The sequence below is a fragment of the Rhipicephalus microplus genome, chromosome 3 (assembly GCF_043290135.1).
Source record: "Rhipicephalus microplus isolate Deutch F79 chromosome 3, USDA_Rmic, whole genome shotgun sequence".
NCBI classification, from domain to species: domain Eukaryota; kingdom Metazoa; phylum Arthropoda; class Arachnida; order Ixodida; family Ixodidae; genus Rhipicephalus; species Rhipicephalus microplus.
The window spans coordinates 54037513-54055290 of NC_134702.1; the positions used below are offsets into that span (position 1 = coordinate 54037513).

The 17778-nt window shown below is 44.1% G+C and overlaps 1 protein-coding gene across 3 annotated transcripts in view; it reads left to right on the forward strand.

Moving 5' to 3' along the window:
* Positions 1 to 16392, forward strand: part of LOC142803737 (ras-associated and pleckstrin homology domains-containing protein 1-like) — a 74674-nt gene extending 58282 nt beyond the window's left edge. For all 3 annotated transcript variants that reach the window (XM_075889587.1, XM_075889588.1, XM_075889589.1), the window contains 3 exons: positions 3180 to 3290; positions 4663 to 4764; positions 6335 to 16392. In XM_075889587.1, coding sequence (XP_075745702.1) covers positions 3180 to 3290; positions 4663 to 4764; positions 6335 to 7558 — 1437 coding nt within the window. In that variant the 3' untranslated portion in view covers positions 7559 to 16392. The remainder of the gene's footprint in view (positions 1 to 3179; positions 3291 to 4662; positions 4765 to 6334) is intronic.
* The last annotated feature ends 1386 nt before the right edge of the window (positions 16393 to 17778 follow it).

Sequence of the window (17778 nt, forward strand, 5' to 3'; positions counted from 1 at the left end):
TGAGGCAACATACTTTGATATCATATCCGCTAGGGTACGGTTGAATCTTTCCGTCAGTCCATTCATCTGCAGATGGTAGGCGGTGGTAGCCCGGTGAATGATACGGCATTCGGCAAGGAGTGCGTTGACGACTTCAGAGAGGAATACACTTCCTCTGTCGCTGACAAGCTCACGCGGTGCGCCGTGACGGAGAATGAAGTGCCGCAGGAGAAAAGAAGATACGTCGCGTGCCGTGGCAGCAGGCAAAGCGGCTGTTTCTGCGTATCGCGTCAAATAGTCGACAGCGACAACAATCCAACGTTTTCCGGAAGCGGTGAATGGAAGAGGCCTGTACAGATCGATCCCAATGCGGTCAAAAGGCCTGGCTGGGCAAGGGATTGGCTGGATCGAACCAGAGGTATGATGAGGCAGAGCTTTCTGTCGTTGGCACTGCGGGCATGACTGAATGTACTTGCGCAAAAAAGGTGTACATGCCTCGCCAATAAAACCGGGAAGAAAGCCGAGCGTATGTTTTGAAGATGCCCGCATGTGCGCACTGAGGGTCAGCGTGGAAAGCTGACCCAAAATGCGGTCATGGGAGCAGGAATCCAACACTAGCAATTCAACGACATAAATGAGGCCAGCAATCGCCATGCGAGCAGTACAGGCAGCGGCCGGTGTGACGTGATTTGCGCTGGCTGTACGAAGTGATATACTTGCTAGTGGTGTCATAACTTTTTTGAGCAAGCGGCAGAGTCTAGCACTTATCACTGAAACTGCAGCACCAGTGTCGACAAGAGCGAGCGAGTGCAGCGACGCCGTCCACATGTACGTCCAGAACATTCGTTGGTGAAGTGAGAGGCCTTGGTCTTTTCGCTGGCGACGCAGTTCCTGCCTCTGGAACTGCGGCAATTAGTTTTCCCGCTCCGGCGATGAAGGACGACGACGCATCGGCAATAGCGAGCGGCGTCGAGGTGATGGCGAGCGGCGTTTAACAGGAGGGGGGTGGTCGGCGTACGATGACGTCTGGTCGGGGGGCTGAGAGCCTGTGAACGAAGGGCGTGATGGCACATAAAGGGCAGGTTCGAAGGTCTGGTCGTAGCTCTGGCGGTAGACAGGGACGCGCCGACGGCAGTATCGCGCTATGTGGCCAGGTAGTGCACAGACAAAGCATATTGGGCGATTGTCGAGTGTACGCCATTGTTTACTACTCTGGACGGACCTTGGCTGAGCGAACCGAGGAGTGGGTCGCAGCGGCAGGGCTGAGGGAAGTGTCGTAAAAGCCTGAAGAGGTGGTCGAGCCGCCACTTCTGCATAGCTTAGAGGTGCATTTACCTCGGCACAGGCATTAGGGCTCGGCAATGGTGAAGTGTCACGGGCAGATGGCAGAGCCGCGCAAACTTGCTCCTGGATGACCTGGCGAATGTTTGCTGGCAGAGGTGACGGTGGTTGGCCGGCTGTTGATAGCAGCGATAGCTGACGAGCGACCTCAGCACGAACAAACTCCTTGATCTGCGATAGCAGCGACTGAAGGTCAGATGTGGTGGTCAGGCTTGAGAGAGTGTCATCCGGGACGTCAGGGCGTCGCGTGAGAAGACGCTGTCGTCGCAGCTCGTCGAAACTTTGACACAACTCGATGACCTCAGAGACAGTGACAGGGTTCTTGGAGAGCAGCATTTGAAAGGCATCGTCGGAAATGCCTTTCATGATATGTCGCACCTTGTCAGTTTCTGCCATCGACGGGTTGACACGCCGGCAGAGGTCGAGGATGTCCTCTATGTAGCTGGTGAATGTCTCACCAGTTTGTTGGGACCGGCCTCGTAGGCGTTGTTCTGCGCGAAGTTTGCGCACACCAGGGCGTCCAAAAACATCTGCGATGCAGGTTTTGAAGGTGGTCCAAGTGGGGATATCCGCCTCACGGTTTCTGTACCACAGCTCGGCTACATCTGTTAAATAAAACATCACGGTAACAAGCTTTGTGGGATCGTCCCATTTGTTAGTAGCGCTGGCTCGTTCATAAGATTCCAGCCAATCCTCAACGTCTTTCTCGTCGGTGCCGCTGAAGGTGTCGGGTTCTCGCAAGAGCTGGGCACTGGGACAGCTCCTGCGTGGCGAAGCCGGTGGGGGTGTGAAGACAGCGTCGTCAGGCATCACGGACGGCAGCTTTCGGCTACGCAGTTCCAGGACTGGGGAAGACTGCAGCACTCTCCACCAAAATATAATGTAAATGCAAGGTCACAAGCGGTATCAGCGTCGGTACAGAAGCAGCAAGAGCTAGCTGGATGTACGGGCAGCGTCGCAGCAGCAACCAGGCAGTCCTAGCTCGTGCCTCGCGCCAACGTGTCGATGTCGCTGCAGTAGTGGGCATTCCTCTTCACTACACACCATTTTTCATAGAAAAAAGTGGTGCGCAACTAGTGCCACGTAGACTGTATTGTAGCCGCAAGTAGCCGAGCCAACACCTAGCTTAAATACATGAGTAAGGCATCTGTTAGGCCGCCATTTTGATCTTTGTCGTGAGTGTTAAGGAGAGCCGTTTGTCATTTCGAGTCGCGTTTTGAGTGCTTTGTGTGTGGTGTAGCTCAATGGTGCCAAACAGACGGTGTCATTATAGTACCGCTTATAAACGGAAAGTTCTCCTAGCTGTGGTGTTGTTGTTCAAGGATTGCGCACAGTGCAAGGATTGCGCACAGTGTGAAGACAGCAACAAAGAAGTCAGCAACGAGGGAAGCAGTGACGACGACTTGGAATGAGCGCGGCATCAGCAAACGCGGTGACGAAGAAAACACACTATAGGACTAACAGCTGTATGTTTCTGGAGTTATTTGCATAACGAATGAACTGCCTTGTTTCATTTTCATGGTAAATAAATGTTCTCTCTTTGTGAATGCTGTCTTCGCTGTTTAGTTTGGCCTACATCTGAGTTGAGCTTTTTTTCTTTTTTCCAGGCATTGGCCTTTTTGGGGTCGCTTTAGAATCAGGGTGGGCCTAGATTCAAGTAAATACAGTATTGTTCCATAATAAAGACTATGTTCGTAATATTGCTGATGTAGTTGGCTACAAGCACAGTGCTAAAATTAGATGATATGGTGACCATTACTTTGTCCTCTGACCCCTTTGAAATCTGATGGCTGCTGTCACTGGGATACATGCACTGTGGTCTTAATGTAAGCGTTGCACTGCATTCAACTTCTTTACAGTTGCCCAAAGATTTGGTTTGCCTTACAACTTTCGAGATGAACAACATATATGTGGGCTTCGGATGGAAAAAAAAGTACAAGGCACCTACAGATTATGGCTTTGCAATCAAGGTAAGTTGAATCCTAGAGTGTAGCTCAGCTATTGCTTGATGAGATTTTTGAGCGTGACCCTCAGTATAGTTGTTTTCATTAGGAGTGTGTGAATGTTTGAAATTGTGAATATTTTTCAAATAGTGTTTGTTACTCGATTCGATTTGCACTAAAATTTTATTATTCGAAACTTTTCAAACTTACCAAAGAAAAATACAGTCAGCGTCTGATTAGAAGTGCCCCCCATCAGATTTTCAGTATGCTTCACCTCATCATACTTGTATTGCGGCAAAGTTGTCTTTCAAACTCCGCTGCCATTGCAAATGAATTGACTCTATAAAATGCTGCTTCCAACATGGAGATGATAGATGTGGCAGTGTTGGTGGTATTGTCTTTGCGTGACATTAGATAGTACTGGTAGAAGTTTAGCTTTCTTGCTAATCTAGAGGAACGCAGAATGGCTAGCATTGGGGCGTTGCAATGAGTTCTGCGGAATTCCACAAGGTCGCGGAAGGGTTAAAAAAGAAAAAAATAGACAACCACTCATTTGTAGCACAAAACTACAAGGAAATCCATGCGGATATCTTGGGAAGAAAAGATTTTTAGTTGTCGAGTTCGGGGTTCGAACCCGGGACCTTGACGGCCTTCCCTGTGTGGTCACTCTACCAATTGAGCTAACCAAGAAGCTAGAAATTGGCAGCAGGAGAGTGAATTCATCAACAACTTGAAGCACACAAACACTAGCATCGCAAGTGAGTTCTGCGGAATCCCGCTAGATGGCGGAAGAGTTAAGAAAGAAGAAATAGACAAACACCTATTTGTAGCACGAAGCCACAAGGAAATTCTTCTTGCAATTTGGCCAAAGGGTGTTGTAGCTTTCCTACTGCTACTGGTGCGTTCACTTGAAATGTAGCTAAGGTAATCAGTCAAGTAACAGCAGTTAGTTGAGCCTAACTGCGAAGGTAGGTCTGCTGCTGACCAGTGTGATACTGTGTGGTAAACCCTCACAGTGCGTTTTCTTCTTCTTAATAATGACTGGCACACATGGCTCATGGGTGACTCGCAATGAAAGTCATAAATGCAGCATTTGTGTGCATGGACAATGAGTCAATAAATACAGCGAGCATATCGGCTGGACAACGTTCAGCTTCGAAGTGGTGGGCAGGAAGTTGTAAGCTGAATTGGCACAAACTGCCTGGGTCAAGATCTTGTGTGACATGTGCATTCCGGTGGAATAACTCTCACCTGATTAGTAAAATGTTTAAAATTCTTTAGCTCCAGTCACTGTTCACTTTGAAATAAGCAACTTGCTAGCAGATAATTTCTCTAATTCTTGCTCCCAGCACCTGTGAAGAATCAGATGTTTCATGACCCTTTGTGTTTACTCTTGCAGCACCCCCAAATTCAAACAAAATCGTCCAAGTACATCAAGTACCTTTGTGCCGAGGACAAGCTGACCTTGCAGCGCTGGGTGACAGGATGCAGAATCGCCAAGGTAGAAAGTAAATGAATCTCTTCTGTTTTCGTCCACAGACTGGAGATGAAGGGCAGTTTCATGGTACATAAGAAAATATGAGCTGCTCCAGAAGTAGGAGGACACGGCTTTTGGTCTGCTAGCCCTGCTGCATGTACGCGCTTCAGGCACCCCTGAAGCACTGCAGCACTCCTTTAAAATCATTTTTCATAGTTTCAGCTCTGTTTATTCCCATCTCTCTAATGATTTTGTGTTAGCGAGGTTCTATTGTATTGGTAAGGTTTGACGTCTCAAATTAAATGGAAATGGAATTACTCGGGCGTCGGCACAGAGTCGACTCACAAGGGCACTGTATGCCGAACTCTGTGTGTAGTGTGGGCATGTGCATTGAAGCATTTTCAATGTTTGAACAAATATTACAGCATTCAAATCTACTTCAAGACTAATGAACCTACATTGGCTGCTTCCATAAAATGACTACATGTAAAGGTGAAAGGCCAGAAAAACGCACTGCCCTGTGCACTTCAAGCTTTTCAGTAAAGCCAGTATCTTTACAACAAGATTTAAGTAGAATAAATGTAAGACAAATCTCGCAACTGCATATATGTTGTCTCCGTTGTGGCAGTGATTAAGGCACATGTGAGTTGTGAGGACTTGCACAGTTGGAGAGCTGTACGTATTCTAATCAGACCATTGTCTGACCAAGTGACCTTTTATAAAAGCATTAGTAAGCTAAGCACTTATTTGATTTGCTCACTGTTTCAATGCAGAAACAACAAGAGTAGGTGTTTTTGTTCCGTATGCACTAGCTATCAATGCCTATGGAGAAGTTGAAATATTCTATCTTTAGCCAACCGAGCCAAGCATGGTTAACCACTCTGTCTCTCTCTGTCCTTATATCCTTATAAATAAATGGCACAAACGAAACATTATGTTTTTAATTCATTCAAAAAAGACACAACACGCCAAAGCAGTTGACAAAAACGGCATTTTATTTATCTTGTGACATAACTGGATGATAGACAGCACAAATGAATTGTGCTGCAATTCTGTTGTGAAAGGCGCTTATACAAGGCATGAACAAGCTCCTGTGTAAGCTCCTCGTGTTGTGTTGCCGTTGATGTTGTAAAGCTAGGCAGTCAGTGTCCGAGACATCCAAGTGTTTTGCACATGCACACCTATACGTTGATTCAAAGTTGGAATCGTGCGTGCTTAACGATGGCCTCCGTGGCCAAGTGGTGCTGCATGGCAGCATCTTTCAGCAGTGTAAGAACCTCTGCCGCAGAATGACTGTAGCATTTTACGACCAGAAAGTTATTGAAGAGCTAGGGTACGAGGGAGCTTTCTTCGAACTTCATCTATACCAGGAAATAAAAGCTTGCAAAACACAAAATATAGTGGAACTAAAACAGAGTTGAATTCTTGGAGTGCCGCTTTTGCTAGCCTTCATGCCACTTTCAGCTTTTGTAACACTAAATGGTGTGCTTTCTGCTGGGGAACAAAAAATGTGCTTTACACGACATCAAGAAGAAAAAATGTAAGGTGAGCCATTTCTAAAAGTCGTGTGCGACGGCATTTTCTGTTCTTTCAGTATGGCCGGATAATTAAAGAGAACTATGACAACCTGATGCGTGACATTGTGGAGGAAGACTTGGAGACCCTGGCTCATGCCCGTAGCTTTTCCATCAATTCGATGGCCAGGGCGGCTGTGAGCCCGGACAGTGGGTCACCAGAGCTGGCCAGTCCGTCATCCTCCGAGCGCAGAGGCAGTGCGGACTCAGGCTTGACCATCACGGCGAGTTCTGCCCAGCAGGAATCGTGTAGCGGAGTGTCGCTCGAGCTCACTGCCACGCCAACAGAGCAGCAGCAGATTGCCTTTTTCGATGCCGATGCACCCGTTGGAACCATCAAGAGAAAGCCGTCTATGACACCCAAGATCCCCCTGACAAACACCACTCGCACGCTTGCTAAGCAGTCGTCCGTTGATCTACCCGACAATGCCGGAATTTACGACACAAGAAAGAGCCTCACAGGTAGTTTGGGCAGAGTATCGGGAGGCCGAATGAGCCTGCGCCGGTCGCAGACTGATGAGCGCATTTGCGCCTCGGCCACACTGTCGAGGAAGACCAGTCTACCTAGCAATGCTCGGCCTCCATCATGTAGTCCCGAGCGGCATGTTGCCGTGCAACCGGCACCCGAACATACTCCCAACATTGGTGCCAATGATTTGGCAGGCAGCACGCTGAGCCTCGAGTCATTCCCTCCTCCACCACCACCTTTGCAGCTTGGCGATGTTCTGAGCTGGCCCAGCACGTCAAGTTTGAACTCACTGCCACCGCCCCCTTCTGAACTAGCTACGCCTACAAACAGCCCCGATAGCGTTACACCCACGCACAGCCCACCGGCCCCGATCTATGCAGACCCCATCTGTTCTGTGGCCCGCAGTGAAGAGAGGCCATCTTTGCAGCATGTGGTGGTGCGGCAGAAGCCGCCCCCACCTAAACGCAGCGAAAGCACCAGACTCTCATCATCTGCGTGGCGATCGTCGCCGGCTGGTCCGGTCACCTGCAGCAAGCCACCGGATGTGTTCTTGCGGGACTTGCAGCGGGTCATGGAGAAGAAGTGGAAAGTGGCGCAGCAGCTGTCCTCTGAACCAACTGCGACTCCGCATGAAATTCTGGGTTTCCGCGACCCCTGCTGCCTCCCCCCACCTGGTACGGAATGTGCCGACGATGGTACTTTTAGGCGCAAAATTCCGCCCCCGCCACCGCCAAAGCGCAGTGATGCTACGCAGCTAACTAGAAAGGTCTGTTAGGCCTCACCTGGCTGCTCTTGGTGTCGACAAAATATCATGTGTTGTGCTGCATATGGAGTGTTTTCAGTGCAGCAGCATTTCTCAGTTTTACAAAATATCATTGCCTGGTTACACAGACTCGTCTAAAGCTGGCTTTGACGGGACACTTTATTGTGCTACCAGCTGTGTGTACGATTTCTCTGCTGCTGAAAAGTCAAGTTTGGTGTTTTTAGCAATTTTGTGTTTATGAATGTTGAACTTGTTTAGGACCTGTAAAGCTGTCGCAGTAACCATCATTCTGTGACCTTTTACCAGCTGGTAAACATTGCAAAGAAAAGCACATACTATGTCAAAAAAAGGTATTCTAGTTCTAGCGTGTTTTTCTTTGTATATAACAATAATTACCTATTGCACAGAGGACAGTTGTTAGCCTTCATTTCGGCAGCAAGTCTCTTAATGCTGAACTTTGATTTACCGTATATACTCCCATAATGATCACACTTTCTTTTCCAAAAAAATTTACTCCAACTTCGGGATGCAATCATTACGCGGTGTAAATTTTCTGTGAAAAAATATTCCGAGCACCAAAAACGCAAAAAGGTCGCTAATCAGAATTTTTACGATAACTATCATGAACATAACCAAAAATAAAAGTACATTGAAGCTTACCTTTGTAATAAAATGCACACATTACGCAGGAGCTACATGCATGGCACACTGCCCTTTTATTTTTTACCTCTCTGACCCGCTAACGTTCATTCAGACTCCAAAGCGTCAGTGTCGTCGCTGCATGATTCCCTGTCGGAACCGGCAGTGTCTTCACTATCCCACAGATCGTTCAGTCGAGCCTGTTGGAAATGGCAGTCTTTTTGAAGCTCTTGACGACCACTTTGTCGACATTGCTCTAGCGCATAGTCAAGCGCCTTCAGCTTGAACGCGGCAGTAAAGCTCGCATACCGCCCTATGGTGAAACGGCGCTTCAACAGACGATCACAAAGCATACACACACACTCAAAAACAAATGTGGTCTCAGGAAAAAAAACATTGCTGCGGGATGAACACAGGTCGACCAACAGGCGGCCGCCGCTCTAATAGTGCATGATGTCAAAACAAACATGGGGGCTGACGGAGCGAAGCGACCGCATTTTTTTTCTCCTTTTCGTCAGTTATGGAGGTTGTGAGTACGTCACACGCGTCAGAACAGTTTTTTCCATCTAAATAAGGAATGCTTTCATTTAAATAACTAAATTTACGGCATTAGCATAGCGATGCTTGCTTTCAGATCGCAGAAACAATGTTAGGCACGTTCAGCTGCCACAGATATGAAAACACATGGCGGGCATTCACTGAAAACGGCGGCATTTGCCCTTACTGCAATCCTAAATGGCTCGTTTCCGCCAACGGTGGGCAAAAATTGAGAATATGCTTAGTGTGTGCAGTTGGCGAGTTTTGAAGAGTTATTAACGCAACATTTGACAGATAATAAAGGCGATGAGCATCGGCTAGACTTGGCACAGTACATATCGATGTGGCAAGTTCGGGGTGCTATCATTACGCGAGGGAAAAAAAATCGAATTTAGACGACAAAATTTAGGGGTGCGATCATTACGCGAGTAAATACGGTAATGGAAAGATGTCAGACGGGGTTGTCGCATAGCACAAGCGGCATTGACCTGCAATTTGAATTGCTATCTGATGTTGCAGTGATTTTGCATTTGCTAAGCACATCTATATGAAACCTGATAAAACAGATGACGTGATGTTTAGGGCTTACATGCGAAATGAATATGGTGGCCACAAAAAGTTGTGAACGAAGAATCTGTGTTGTCGTGTACTGATACTCACTCGATGTTCTCATCTGTAGCTTGCTGTAATGAACAGAACTTTTCTCTTTAGTGTTTCTTAGTGTGAACTGAATTGCCAGAAGAAAGAAAGAATTTCATGCCTGAGCAAGGCATCCTGCTATTTAAAACTTGGTAATGAGAAGCTGCAGAGAAAGAAAAAAAAAAAGTTGTCTCAAATTTCTTTATGCTTAGCCAGCAGTTATTTACACAATGACCAAATGTGCGCTGCAGTGTACAAAATTAGGCGTGCAACTTTCCAAGAGCCATAGTGTAAAGTGGGCTTGCTTGCCAGGAAGTTCTTGTGTGTGCTGTTGCATTGTTCCAGACTGAGCCAACCATCAGTTTGCTTTCTAGCCAGCATTGGTTCTAAAACCACAGCTTAGTTAGTTAATGCCTACATCTTAGATTAAAAAGCAACCTCTAAGTCTACCAAACGATAGCACATAATGCATTCCTGTTAAGTGATTAAGGTACTGCACTTCAATTTATTCAAGCCAAAAAACACTTGGTTGAAACGACAATCGGTGATATGTGTCGAGGTCATGTATTATTGCCATCGACCTTGTAGGCAGACCTTGGTATTTTGCTTGAAAATGGCCATTTCAAAATGGGGTGATTGACACACGGGATGAACAACAGGAACACAGGAATCACTGATAAACCAATCAGTAAACTCTGCGTGACTTCCGTAAAAGTATTCTCTTGAGCAGCCTCTCACCAGGCCCCATTTTTTATCATCACTTTAAATTGTTACTGGTCATCTGGGGGGCTTTTTACAGAAGGAATTCTTCCAGTCGGTTCAGCTCTCTAAAAGAACTGCACTTTCGCGTGAGGCAATCTTCACTGCAGGCATTTATGCTAGCAAGGTGCCCGGTTTCTTTGCCTTTGTTTCTCGCTGTTTCGCTTTTCACCGCAAAGTGTTGTGCACTCTCCATTGGATGAAAAGCAAAGTCACTTGTCATGGTGAATGACATTCCACAGCCAGTCTGTTCTACAGGCATCTGTGCGTTTCCTTTCTTTTTCTCTCTAAGTGCGAAATTGGAATCGTTAAGGTGACTCGTTTTCTGGGCGAGCCATTGTTGTGGAACAAACAGATTATCTCCTTTTACATAACGCCAAGCTTGCCAGCTGAAGGAATAGCTGTCATTAAGACAAAGAATCCAAATATAATGCAATTACAGTACACAAAGAAGATAATACATACACGTACCTGGAATGCAATTTTGCCATCATTGTACTCGCATGAAGGGAACCGAATTGTAAGTTGTCGTAACCACGTGGTGGTGGATCTGCTGCTGTCATCACCATGCAGGCACAGTGCCACCTCTCACTCCGCTGTGTTTAGGCTTAAGCTGATCCGCCGGACACATGTGTGCCATGGAGCAAAAACGACTCTACATGGGGTGATGGCTTCCCTGAACTGAACCAATGATACGAACTGACATTTTAGCCAGGGAAAGTGCAGATGACATTATTAGTTATTCTTTTTTTTTTTAGCTGTAATGTAATGATTAGGGCATAAATAAAAAGAAATAAAGCTGACGAAACAAAAACAACTTTTGGTTCGGTGGGATTCGCACCCACAACTTTGGAATTATGTGTGCAATGTCCTACCAAATTGTGCAGTGATGGAGACAGCTTCTTCGTCCACTTTTTCAGCTATTTATGTGCATTTTGTTCTCTGGGAGCATTAGCCATGCAAGCCTGCAGACTTGAGATACGTGCAATAAAAATACTGGTGGCAGGTAACAAGTTGCAGCCTCTGACCAAAGCACAAAAGAATGCAGAGGTGTGTTGGGACTTGTACGAGCTCCTTGATCGTGCTGAACCTTGCAAGATTTTTATGACAAAATATCATCAATGATGAATGGGTGCAGTTGTCGGCAGCTTTCTCTCAGTCATATTCATTGTGCCATCTGTATAAATATGGAGTCCAATAGCAGTGTCATTAGATTCTGCTGCTCTAACGTTACATTTGTGTTTTTCCAGTCAATGCACGATTATTTCAGTGTTTGGCTAGGGGACTTTATGTTTTTTTGATGGATTCTGATTACTCTTCATCTAAACTTGCTTGTTTTGTATAGATTAAAAAGAAACATTGGGTAAATCCTCCTTTATCTTTCATATGCTGGTTTATTTGTTATAATGCAAGCATGCTATTTGAGCAAAAGTTTTCTGGTCAAAGGACAAAACAGACACAAACAGGTGCAAATTTCTGACTGAATTTATTATCAAGGTGAGACATATACATGTGCATGTGACAGAACTAAAATACTAATGGCACCGGTGTGCAGTGTGCCAGCACGCATCAGCTAATCACTCCATCAAGTATAGTGCCCCTTCAAGAAGGCTATTTCCTTCTCTGTCAACGAAACTGAGGTCATACTCAAGCAACTGTTGCCCTCAAGTTGTGCTTGGACTGCCTCCAAGTTCTCATGATAGCGCTAATCTGCGTCATGGAAAACAGCAGTGCACTGATCATACAATAGTTTGCACCCACACTCGTGGCAATGAATAGCAAAATTACTAGCACTGCCTCTTTCCACCCTGTTTGCATGTTCACGCAGGCAGTGGTTCAAACATTGACCTGTTTGCCCAATGTAAGGTTATCCACACAAAAGCGGACTTTTATAGGACCTCGTTTGTCCAGTCAGTGTACTTTTTCCAGTGCTTTACGTCGCATTTTTTTTTCTTCGGTATAACAACTTGTAACGATGCAGAGCTTGGCTTCTGGATGCTTATATAACTTGTACACTGACTTTTGCACTAATCTTTTTAATACTGTGTGCGATGCCGTGCAGGTAGGAGACCACCACCAACTTTCTAGGGTGCGTGGTCTCCCCGATTGTTCCCCTGATTATCCTCTTCACACGAAGAAGCTACGGCCTTATTTTTTGTTTTTGGACTTTGCTGAACTGGATTGCACTTAGTTTATGAGAGAGAGAGAGCTATTGTTTGTGTGATGAATACTTGTGCTTTTGTATATTAATGCATACAATGTCTTTTTAATGTTGAAGTTGTAGGCAACCCCTTGGAGAACCTTCAATTCAGCACGCTGTTGCATGCTTTTACTTTCACTTATAAATTCGGCTGGTTGGAACAACGCTAATTCGGCAGACATCTCTGAAAATTTTAGACTGAAAAGTTGAGGGTGTGCGTTTGGGCGGGTTGATTTATGATTACGGATCAGCAAGAAAACAGGCCATGGTGCAAGTCTGCGCACTGTTTAAGGCATATTTAATTTTTGCAATACTAGCCAGTTACTCGTTTTTAAAAGAGTATTGGCTCTTCATAGCTTAATATAATGCTCTCGCTTGTTTCTTATAGTTCAGGCTTATGGCTAGTTGAATGATTATGATAGTATGTTTAAAAGTTATTTTTTTTGTTCAGCCAGTATTATTAGGCATTTCTATTAACAGGCTTTTTTCTTTCTTTTTTTAATAGCATTTCACTTATACCTATTGTGTGACATTCAGTGTGCTAGCAGCACCCGTGTCTGGTTATAGCATGCCTATTTTTCTTTTTACAATATTTTCCACGCTTCTTTTGCATAGTAAAATGCAGTACAGCCTGTCTTGCTGATTTTTTGTGTGCATTTATTTAGTTTTGTAATCATCCTATATCCAGTGTCAGTTTGTGAACTGATATTGGGTGGTAACGATGTGTTGACAAAACAACATTTTTATAAGTGTGTCATTTTAGTCACTTATTAACAGTGAATTATCAAAGGTGTGGTGCAGTTGCACCAGTGTTCAGATGTCTGCGTAATTTTAAAGTGTCAGGTGAAATTCATAGGGATGCTATTCCAAGACGTGTATCTTGCCTTCAGTTTGGCCCATTAAGCACATGTTTTGAGGGCTGGCAGCGTTCTACCCCCATAGACTGCACAGACCCTAGCAATGTAATGATTTAGCATTTTTTTTTATAAGAGTATTATAAACAGTGACTCACATTGGAGAAAATAGGCAATTCGCCATGCTGGGAAATGATGTTGAGCTTTAGGTACAGTTGAAAGGAAAGCATCTGTCAAACTGGGAGCAAACTCATGGTGCCTTGACAGTGTAGGAATGTTATGCCAACTATTCGTGGATAGAAGGACCCTTCTGTTGAATAATGGGGAAAAGCATGTATATAACTATAGAGTACTGAGGTTAGGCGACGGTTGGTATAAATGGCAAAATGGGATCATGTTGAGCACTTTGAGAACCTTTCACTGTACAAGGAAAACATCATTCGTTCACCACTGAACATCCCTTTTCTCACCGTATGTGAATGTAGCCCATAGAAAAGGGGTCATCCATTTGTGACTGCTTTTCTAGACCCCTTGAGCACTGATGGCCCTGCTGATGGGAGGGAAAAACCCCTTGTTGTTTATTAAAGCTTTTTACGGAAATGCTTGATGCAGATTGCCCAAGATTGGTTGTAAAACTTGGTTGTCAATTAATAAATCCTGTTGATCGTGTTGATAAATAATGAGCACCAGCTTAGAAAACATGCGCAATTTCATTGTAAGGTTGTTGTTGCGAGCACTGTCTCATTAGACGCTTGTGGACGGTTCATATACCCTCGTGCTTTGCTCTTACGAGTTAGTACTTCACAATGAGGTGACAGACTGCACAAAAACCACTTCACTCCCTGGAGAGCATTTCATCGAAGTTAAGCGAAATCGAACCCAAAAGAGTTAGTTGCTAGCCTTACTTCTTATAACATGGTAACTTATTGCTATCTCAGCCGTTGCTTTCCCCTTGCAGTGAAACATTATTTTTCTTGTACTGCAACTCAAACACTTGTTAAAAATTTAAGATGAAGACTGTATGGAAAGGATTTCATTATAGCCTCAGTAATTTTCATTATGATCACTCAGACACTTTTAAATGAAAGTTACACCTAGGTCCAACTACTTTCAATGGAGTGATCTTGAGAAGGAAGAACACTATTTCATGTTTCGAAACATGTGCAAGATGCTAACAACAAAGACCAGTGACTGCGTTACAAAAGCACTTTTGGTGGGAACACTTGCATTCACAACTTATGAAAATGGCAAAATAGGAATATTTAGTTTTAAAAAATGAAGAAATGCACTGAAATTATGAAGGAAAGCAATGTGTAAATGAGCCCGTTGGGAGGCGTGGTTCTCGATGCCAGTTTTCAGTGAATGCAGGCACTGACTCGTGCTCACCTCAGCCTGGTATTGCTTGTTGTTCTTAGTCTCAAAATCTTTAAGAAATTAGTTTTTTACAAGATTTACTCCACCAAGCCCTCTCTAAGAGCGTACTGCTTTTAATTAAAGTGGCACTTCCACCGCATTTTCGTGTGTCCTGTGTCTGCGTATATGACGCACTCGAGTTTGACAACACGTACACACATCGTACTACAGCGTACGCTTTCAATATGGCGTTCTTTTAGGCTTCGCAGGACATCAACAGTGTCTTAGTGCAAACGAAGCATTGCCTATTTCAATTCTCTAAAAGTCTATCTCGCAGAAGAACGGTGTTTAGGGGCAACTTGGCCACAGCACGTCAGTATCAAGTGGTGAAGGTTTAAAAGGAGTCATTATCTGCTGCGAAACACAGCACAGTTTGTCCTTTAATCACGCGTGTGCACGTGCAGTTGCCTGTATGGGTATGGTTTCCAGCATGCAAATATTTACTGGCAAACTTTCAGAGCAGTCTCTGACATTGCCGAGGTACAATAAGCAGGAATGTCTTTGAGTTCCCTTTTCCGTTGCAACCTCCAGGTCTACGAATCTCTCATTCTCAAAGTCCTCAGAGCAGTAGGTTATCATTCCATAGGAAAGCAAATAGTCCTTGTTGGTGCAGGTGCACAATTCCAATTAGATTACCTATACAGCATTTTTTTAAGCGATTTGTCTCTAATTTTCATGGTATTGGGTTTCTATTGATTATTGGTTGCTGCCAAATGTTTCGAGGCTGTTTAGTTCGCTCGGGCTCAGCATGAATAAATCACCCGGAAGTACAGTGTGTTTCTTATGCCCTCATGTTTAGTTATTGAATATTTTTCTGTTCTTTTTTATAAGTGTACCCTACTACTTAAGACTTTCATGACTGCATATATGGATCAGTAGGCTCAACAGAAGCAAGCTGATGTTTTGCCAAACCAGTTAATTTTAATGAAAGTTATAGAAGAAATGCTGTAAAACTGTGTGTTGGGTTCATACAGCATTTCTGCATAAATATAAAATGCAGATTGTATGTTTTTCCTAGCTTGTGCCAAATCTTAATGATGCATCCATGTATACAGAGCAGACATTTTTCTTTCTTTTTTTATCAAAGTGGTAGTATGCATTGGTATATCAGGTGGAATGTTCAACCATAAGTGCACAGTTATAGATGGGCAACACATTTCTCGTGCCAGTTGTAACAGCACTTATTCTAAATTTGCACTTTGCCATCTTGTCAGTGCTTGATTGCTGGAAGCATGGTATGTATCACTTTCATATTGCAACACTTGTGATCCATTCAATCAGCTTTACAATGATACGTGTATGACAGTGTCACTAAGTACCAACGATGCATGTGCATTTTTGGACCACCGAGTGGAAATAGGAATACATTTGCCTAATAATTTTAGGCATCGGAGCAGCATGATTAAATGGAGCACTTGAGGAGCAATATTTGAAAGCAGACTGATACAAGCACAGCGTAGACCTCACAAGTTGTGCTAAATGGAAACTTTCCTGTTTCAGTAATGTATAACAGGCAGTGAAGAGCACATTGTATGATTTAAGCTGTTGAAAATGCGTGCTATTTTTATAGTTTTGTACTGGTCAAGTTATTTATGAAATAAGTGCTTGCATTGAAAATTTGTTACAAGTTATGCAATGTACGTTAAAAGGCTTTATTTAATCTGCTTTTATGTTTGTATGTGGCACTGTGGCATTTCACAATGTCACCTCCCGAGTAGTGGGAACAGCATGGTGTATGCCAGTGCATTGGCAAATAGTTTAGTTTATTTTGTGTTTAAACAATAAAGCCAGTGATGTTGATTCTCCTTCATGCTTACTGATTCTGCACGTCTTTTCGAAGGCTTTTTTTTTTTTTGCCAAATTATATGATGACTGCCCACCATGGCCCTGTTAAGCTCAAGGATGCGACAGCATTTCGATGTGGTCAAAATGCAAAGGATGTTTACCTGGTCAAATTGACCCCCCCCCCCCTCATGCCGTGGAACCATATTGTCATTTTGGCTCATAAAAACTCGGCAACTGTTATTATTGACAATAAGGGTTCTTATCAGCATATCTTTTCAATGGCAAACTGCTCATTTGAAGGTCGTGGGATCGAATCGTGGCTGCAGTGGCCGCATTTTTGGTGCTAGAAGTGCTTAAGGCCCGTAACGCGGCGCGAGTCCAGCAGTTCAGTGGCCGAGAAATTGCGTGAAAACCTGCAGAATGCGGCCGAAAAGATAAAGGTTTGTTTTATATCAAGTGCTTCCATGGCTCAGTTTGTCTGTTTTAACAGCAGTTTTAGGGTTGTCTGCACAGTGGAGGGGAGGGCAATGCAAGTTCTTACAAAACACAGATGAAAAATTCTGGGACAGGCTCTTCTCATTTTCACACAAGAACTTAGGCACTGAAGATAAAGTGACATTGAAGTGATTATCAAAATACATGCATTCATCATTGTTCAGGGGGCCCTTGCTTACTATAAAAGTCGTAGACAGCCACAGAGTTATGGCATGTGAATGGTTTAGAAACGACGGAATGTCTCACATAATTTTAAATTTTCATTGTCAAACTTTGAAGCTAATATTGAAACTGTAAGCATTTAGTGTGCTGGAAAAATGATCGGTCTATTAAGTCAAGGAAGTGACCAAGTTTGAATGAAGGTGCATTGTGGCAGTGTCTTGGCATGAAAAGTGGCCAGTCATTTCACTTGCCTTACCTTTGCATGGGATGTTTTGTGCTTTCACCGGTTTCGCGCTTTGTACAAGCAAACCACCATATCTGTAATTTCTTTTTGTGCATGGCATAGAAACTCGCGAGAAGGGGGGGAGTAGACACTGCGGTGCTTCTTGTGGATGGCGGGTGAAATAATTGTGCATCAATTTATACTTATAGAAAGAGAAGCAATACATATCACATGCAAAGAGTAAGGTATACTTGTGTATTGCAAACTCGCTCCTTTTTCTAATTAAATCCTGCGTTGACGCTTGGTGCCTTCATTCATATTGCATGTGGTCACAGGTAGTTCCAGTTGGACATAATAAACAGCCGCGTTTCGAAAGCATGGGGTGTGATCAGTTTCGATACTGGCTTCAAAATTTGAATATATCTCCAATTTTGTGCTGCCTTTGTCGTTTTGAAACAAGAGTATGCCATGAATTGTGAAGACCTACAAGTGCCATCAGATCAACAAGTTAAAAGTTACTTTTGTG